General features: G+C 34.5%; 1 protein-coding gene across 1 annotated transcript in view; it reads left to right on the top strand.

Moving 5' to 3' along the window:
* The window catches only part of LRRC7 (leucine rich repeat containing 7), a 571,016-nt gene that overhangs the window by 334,835 nt on the left and 228,054 nt on the right, over positions 1-8,127 (top strand). Inside the window, exon 7 of the mRNA XM_012652676.1 lies at positions 4,448-4,468. Coding sequence (XP_012508130.1) covers positions 4,448-4,468 — 21 coding nt within the window. The remainder of the gene's footprint in view (positions 1-4,447; positions 4,469-8,127) is intronic.

The raw sequence follows: 8,127 nt of genomic DNA, 5'->3' as shown, positions 1-8,127 counted from the left end.
ATATTTATTTAACCCAACTCTCAAAAATCTTTTAATTGAATGAAATAATCTTAAAGTGTATATGAGAAAAAAATAAATGATGGATTATGTATTTGGGTCAATTGAGGCTGAGGTCAGAGTGATATGTGGTGTAAACTTAGATGGGAGAGGGGAAAAAAGACACAAACAAATAAAACTTGAAAAATTAAAACTACAATGAAAAAATTATATATGACATAATCACATTTACAAATTTATAAGTTATATTTTAATTTTATGTATATACAAAGCATTTTCAAATAGAAAAGTTGAAAAGGACTGCCATTTAATTACTCCAACTACTATTGGCAATTTATGAATTTTTGCATTATGTTCCACCACATCTTCAACAGTGTTGATATTTTTCTAGATAATGTCCATAGATGATATTCTTTAGATACGTTCAGCAAATGGCATTCTTAAACAATGCAACAGATACGACTCACTATGACCTTGGCTCAACATATTGATTTAGAAAAATGAGAGTGTCTGTAAAAATCTTGCAGTGGTGACTTGAGAATCACAAATACTTTTTAATGGACTTTGACTCCTAAAATGTAATAGATTCAATCTACATTTTGAGTCCTGCTGGACATGACAAGCAATTTAACAGGTTCAGCTTACAGAGAGATAGGAGCAGAAATCAGACCAAAAAGGAGGAACCTAGTAAATAGCAGTGATAAAAGTTGAATACATCCAAGGAGGTAGAAACTCAAGTTCAATGATATCTGCTAGGGAGTAAAGTGTTAAGCTGGTGTCACAGAACTAAAAAAGCAGACAGGATCTAGCTGTCCATGGAAGTTTCCAGCTAGACTAGCCATGACAGAAGAAGCTAATGGAGAATCTTAATTCTAAACCAGAGGCTCCTTTCTTTATACCTTATATCCTGCGGTGTCTGTGTGTGTTTGACCTGGAAATCACAGATATTCTTGTAGTTCAGACAGAGACAAGTGCCTATCAGGCCCTACCCACACTTGATAAAATCAGTTGCTACAGTCTAGCTTTCTGATACTTTTTAAAAGTTACTTGAAGAACAGGGCAGGTTCATCAGGTCAAATTACTTGTAGTTGAGCCTTTTCTTTTTTTTTTAAATTTTGACAAGTATATCTTCCATTTATTGTAGTAAAATATATACAGCATAAAATTTACTATTTTAACCATGCAATTTAGTGCTGTTAAGTACATTCTCAGTATTATGCAACTATCACCACTATCTTCTTCCTGAACTTTTCATCATCCCAAACAGAAACTATACCCATTAAACACGAATTCTCCATTTCCCCCTCTAACCAGTGCTTGGGAACCTCTATTCTACTTGCTGTCTTTATGAATTTGCCTACTATAGGTACCTCACATAAGTGGTCATACAATATTTGTTTTTTTGTGTCTGGCTTTTTCACTTAGCACAATATTTTCAAGATTCATTCCTATTGTAGCATGTATCAGAATTTCATTCCTTTTTAAGGCTGAATAATATTTCATTGCATGGATATATTTGTTTATTCATTCATCTGTTGATGGACATTTGGGTTGTTTCCACATTTTGGCTATTGTCAATATGCCACTACAAACATTTGTGTACAAGTATCTCTTTAAGTTTCTGCTTTCGATTCTTTTGGATATATACCTGGAAATGGAATTGCTGGTTCATATGGTAGTTCTATGTTTAAGTTTTTGAAGCACTGACACCATTTTCCACAGCAGCTACACCATTTTACATTCCCACCAGCAATGTGTGAGGATTCCAGTTTCTCCACAACCTCATCAACACATTCATTTCTGTTTTTTTTATAATAGCCATATTAATGAATGTTAACTGGTACCTCATTGTAGCTTTTATTTGCATTTCCCTGATGATTACTGATGTTGTATGTATTTTCATGTGCCATTGGATATCTTCTTTGAAGAAATATTTGTACAAGTTCTTTGCCCATTTCTGAATTTTTCTTTCTTGAGTTTTAGGAGTTTTTTTTACGTATTCTGGATATTAATTCCTTGTTGGATATATGACTTACAAATATTTTCCCCCATTCTGTGGGTCATCTTTTCATTTTATTGATAGCTTCCTTTTTTTTTTTTTTTTTTTGAGACAGGGTCTCACTCTGTCACCCAGGCTAAAATGCAGTGGTGCGATCATAGCTCATTTGCAGTTGAGCCTTTTCTGTTGAGATAATATTTCATTATGAAGTCAGTTTAGCTATGTATCTAGGTAGCAGGGCAGTCTCTGGCATGTCTGTACACAAAGAGCACTTTGTACCTTGGATGGTCATTAGTCAGCACAACACCTTCCAAAATTAACCACAAAAGTATCCTCAGTAAAGGAATCTAATTATCACCCTTCTCATCTATGACATAAAGGAAAGAGTCTAAGGCCCAGGATAGTACTGAAAAATATTTGCAGTAAACTACACAGCTCTGAACCAGACTCTCAAGTATAGGTTGAACATAGAGAACTAGTAGTGTGTTCTTAGATAATGACATATAGGTTATTTTGCTGGATAAAAATAGTGGGTGGGACCCAAAAAGAATCAGGTTTCTTTCAACAGATGTGAAACTTTTTGCAAGAAAATCAGAAATTAAAACTGTGTATTTATACTGTTCATTATAGTGAGGGTACAGTAGAAAAGTCCAGATTTCTGCCTGGAAGTAGTCTTGACTAAAGCCTACCAATAACTAATAGTCATGTTACCTTTGGATGTCCACGTTAACAGAAAATTCTGAATCATCAGAACAGAGTCTACTGGCCCTAAATAGCAGCAGATGTTTGGAAGACTTTCAGCAAATGTAGTCAACTGAAGATATTTCTAATTAAGGATTTGCACTTGGAGAACATTACTGTAATAATTCTTTAGAGTCATGGTTCATATCCTTTCTGTTCTGAGAAATAGAGTATATTTTAGAGATGAATTATCATCTATGTATTTAAGTACATTACAGGTGCCTTAAAGCAGCAGTTTCAGTATTGAACTCATTATTTACATCACTATCTGTACTTTTTCCGGTATCACCAAGCTCAGTTAATAGAAATAACATTTTCTAGATCCTGTGAATCACCTTAGCCCTATTTCTTACTCCCACATCCAATCAGTCAACAAGTTCTGTCAAATCTGTCTAATTTGCTTATTCATTTCCTTCTGTCTGGAACTCCCTGCCCCTAGAGGCTGGCTCCTTTTTTATCATCCAAATCTCAAGTCAAATGTTACTTGCCTCAAAAGATCTTCATGACCCTCCAATCTAAAGTAGCCATTCCAACCCCAGGCATTTTTGCAAACTCTATTTTAATTTCTATATAACACTGATTACTATGAAAAATTCTCTTATTTATTGCTTGTCTCTCCCCTTTTTAAAATTTGCCCTTGAGAACAGGCATCTTGCCTAGCTTGTGTATCACTGCATCCTCACTGCTTAATATACTGCCCAGTGCATAATACACAGTCATATTAATGCACTTATTTAATTCAGTCATTATAACATTCACTCAACAAACACTGATTAGGCACTTTTGTGCCAGGAATTGTGTTAAGCATAAGAAATATGGTAATGGGCAAAAATAAACCCTATCTTTGTCCTCATAGAGCTTATACTTAATCAAGGAGGTAACCATTAATCAAATAATTACATAAGTAAATATAAAGTTACTACTGCAATAATTACTCTCAAATCTGTTTTCCCTTCTCTTAATCTCCATTCCTTTAATTTAGGTTATCATTATCACATGCCTCAGCTATTAAAATCACTATTTCTCTGCCTCCACTTTTGCCACCTTCCATTTTGTTTTTCCAAAGTTAAAATGCAAATTTGATGTCATTTTCTACCTTAAAATCCTTAATAACTTCAATGACTTTCAAGAAAAAGTATCTACACTCCTTAAGATAATGGCCTTTCCTGACTTACCCCTCATCTATCTCTCCTTCTCCTCACCACTTTTTTTCCTTCCTCGTATTCAATTGCTCCAGTTACTCTAAATTACACTCTTACCTCTAGGCCTTTGTGTATATTGGTCCTTCTGCCTGATACATCTTTTCCTGCTCTTTGATTAACTTATTTACTTATCCGTTATGACTCAGTGAAGATAAGCTCTTCCAGAACGCCTTTTCTGAACCTATTCAAACTGGCTCAGCCATCCTTCCTCTGTGCTCTCTTAGCAAAAAAATTATCTCATTATGCTATAATTGTTTATTCATTTGCTAGTTTCCTTTTCTTGTTTCCTTCATTTATGGAAGAATGTCCTTCATACTTCTATCTCTATTGCCTAGAGCTGTAGCAAGTAGGTAGAATAAATGGAAGGAAAGTTGGATGGATGAGTGGATGGATGGATGAATTTGCTTGAGAAAATTCAAAATAAAACCTATAATAATATTCAACAACACAGCTTCAAACATATACTATTTATAAATGTATGTAAAAAGCATATTGGCCAGAACAGAAGGCTGGTGAAGCTCATTTGGGTGTTCCAATCACTGTGACAGTCAGCACTTAGTAATTTGGTCACTATTAATAAGCTTATTCCATGTTTATAGATATTAAGAACATCAACTATCCATAGCCCTGTGTTTGAAGTATCAGAAGATAAGGTAACATGACAATTACATCATCAGACTACAAGATAATTTGCAAGATTTATACCACTGAATAAATACTGCTTAAAACAAATGGTATTATCTTCCTCTAGTCTTCAGTAAGGAACTTTGTAACTGAAGAAGAAAAGGTGTGGTTGCAAGTTTTATGTCACTGGATGCAAGGAATTTCTGACAGATGGAGGTGGTAACATATTGTGTGTTAGGGGAACTTGAATATTTAGACCAATAAACTAAGTATAATGAAGGCTGGGTCTTACTATGGCAACTGAGAATATATGGCCACCATTGCTGTCCTAGGGAAGTTGACTGTTAATTGCTATTTCTAGGGAAGGAAGAGGAGTATGAAGTCACAAAGATAAGCTGGTCCTGGAAAAAGTCTCAGCATCTGTTTACAATCTGAAAGTTATTTGTTGCCATTAGCCATTAAGGACAGAATGAGTATATACCAAAAGTATAAAAATAAGGTGACTCTCGTTAATTCAACTGAGAACATTCTAACAGAGGGGAACTACTTCTGCCCTACTTCAGTGAGCCCAGAGGAAACAATTTCCCTTGCCTTAAAAGGGTAACTTATGCACCTATGCAGGTACTTACATATTAGCTATGGTCCTAGCAGAAGCTTCAGTTGACCATCTGCACAACGTGCATCTAATATTCACCAACTATTCATTAGAAATATACTCTGTTTTAGGCATTAGGATACATGAAACCTAATTACACAAAAAAAGCTAAGGGTAGCTAATAGAATGGAGCCAAGGTGAACTTTTAGGAGTGAACACTAATAGCCACTAGATTCCTACAGTCAAGGAACTAACACTTTTAAAAGCATCAGAATAAGCAAACCACTGAAGACAGTTCCTTATATATAGATGACAAAGAGAGGCAGAGCCACTGAACAAAATACCAGTCACCTCAGAAGTGGCCTGGCAATCAGCCTGTGACAAGGATAACTTCAGATTCAACAGCATTAATAAGTGAAGACAGAGCTCCTAGGTGTCACTGCCAAATGGAAAATAACATTTTGTGGTAGACGGAAAGTTTGGAAAGAAATAACTGTGTCTGAGGTACCTCATCTAACTTTCAATAGTAGGTCAATTTGCATTTGGCAAGATGGCAAGATGTCACATTCTTAAATTGTAAAATAATGAAACCCAAGATAAATTCAACAGGATGATTTTGCTTTAGTCTACTATTATTTCTAACACTCAAATGTTAGAAGAGCCCAGGAGGATGAGTCTTGCAATGACAAAGGTTTGATGTGTTTGTTTATTTTTCCATCACTAGATCTGAAAAAAGGAAAAAGAAAATAGATGATGAAAATGAGAGAAAGTGAAATCATCTCCCTGCTTTCTCTCCACTAGGGCTAAGGGTTCTTTATGGACTCTGTGGTTTTCAAAGAAGAAAGGGTTGCTCTGCTGGAGATGGGAGAGCTGTAGGGTTTGCAAGTAGAGTATAAAAATGGAGAGAAAGTGGAAAACCAGCAACGTGTGACACTCAGCAGCAGGCTTGATGATGGAACCGTGTATCATTTTACCCTCCCAAAGTCAACTTAGAAAATTTTTAGAGATTAGGAGCTGATGGCATCCAGACTTTTCAGGCATAGACCTTTTGATACCAAGGGTATTTATCATTTTCAATTGTAAAACTTTTTACTATAATCCTGCCTTAAGAGGATATATATTACGAGGTAACCTGAAAAATGAAGGCATCAGAACATTCTTTAACATAATAATAAAAATCATAACAATAACCATACCTCATAGTAGTATTATTCAAAGCAAAGTTTCTTTTCAATTAGCTTCAAAATTGATTTGTTAGCACAGAATATCAATTCTACATTAGTGTTCCTTTGGTAATTATTGCTTACTTTCAAGGCTCCATTAAGTTTCATGTTTGAAATGATGAATGTGTAGCTCTATTGATTACTGCTTGTGATTTCATGAGTTATTCTTAGAATAATAATGTTTTAGCAATGTATTTATTGTTTTTCCAACATTCATTAATCAACTAAGCTTGAAAAGTTTATATATAGTAAGCTCACAGAAGCAGTAATACGTCACATTTTTTGCAGACTCATTGAAATACTGGTATAAATAAACTAGTTTAGCAAAGGCTTTATTACAAAGAACTTTACAAAATTATCATACACCTCCATCCCAAAGGAATTTAGAAATGTAAAACAACATTTTTTATTTTGGTTCTGTTTATGATTTTATTACAAGATTGTTATTCTTTAGTCTTCTCTCTCTTTTAATATTCTTCCTACCTTGAACCTATAGTGAACATAGTAGATATTTAGACAATTTATCAGTTTTTAATTTTTATAAGCTTAACTTCCAAGTTTCCAATCTGGGGATGGAATCAGACACATAGACACATAAGTAACAATAACAATATAGTTCTCTGAGAAGCACTGATATAAAGTGGAAAAGCAAGAATTATTCCCTCAGAGGGTTAAGAGCAGGATTGAATAACATAATATATACATATATATAACACCTAGTATGGAGACATGCCAATGGATTGGAACTTGGTTTTGAAGGATCCTGTGATCCACTAAGGAACATTAAGCTAAGTAGTAACATGATGATGTTTGCCTTTTTCCAAGGTAACTAACAATTATGAAGAAAATCTGAGGAAACTGGAATTGAGGAGTCTGTGGACAGAAAGATATATTCTACAGACCATTTCAATAGCCTAAAAATCATGAGAACCAATTTAAATCAATGGCAGCAGATTGGAGAGGAAAGACACAAAGTATACTTAGAAGATAGAGTCAAAATACTTTAGTAAAGATTGAATTTGAATTGGGGAAGGTTTAAGGAAATGAGAAGTCAAGGATGACCCAGTGGTTGTTAGCTTGGGAGATGTAGTGCTTGGAGCTTGGGTGAGTAATTGCACTATTAACAGATACAGAAGGTTTGGGGAAAATGGGAGGGTGGGACAGATCCTGGATAGAAATAATGAGTTTAGTTTTGAACTGGTTAAGTTTTATGAGATGCCCTGGTGAAGAGGCCAAGAGATATACAGATCCAGATGCCAGAGAGAGGTCTAGAATTAGAGGTGTGAGAATCAATCATATCATACAGTTAATTATTAAGCCCAGGCAATCAACTACATCTTCTGAATTTCTGCTTATGGAAGAATGATTAGTTTTATTGAAGTAAGCCAACTTGGTGCAATATATTATGAAGCCATTAAAATTATTTTTTAATGATGGGAAAATGCTCAAAAAATAGTATCAGAGCCAATAAAAACAGAATGCAAAATTGCTTGTACAATAAAATCTCAATTGTGTAAATAAAATAGGCCTCAAAAAGCTGGAAGGAAAAGCATGAGTTATAATGGTCATATCAGGGTTAAAAGTTTATGGTAATTTTTCCTTCCCTTTCTTTGTATCTATGTTTTACAAGTTTTCTATGTACATTACTTAAAAATCAGTTTAGGGTGAGGATAGCTTCCTGGAAAGATAATTATTAAGCTGAGTGTAAAGAAATAGAAATTTGTATACACAAGGAGTGCAATGCGC

The sequence above is a fragment of the Propithecus coquereli genome, unplaced genomic scaffold (assembly GCF_000956105.1).
Source record: "Propithecus coquereli isolate 6110/MARCELLA unplaced genomic scaffold, Pcoq_1.0 Scaffold396, whole genome shotgun sequence".
NCBI lineage: Eukaryota > Metazoa > Chordata > Mammalia > Primates > Indriidae > Propithecus > Propithecus coquereli.
This window is presented reverse-complemented; position numbering and strand designations above follow the sequence as displayed.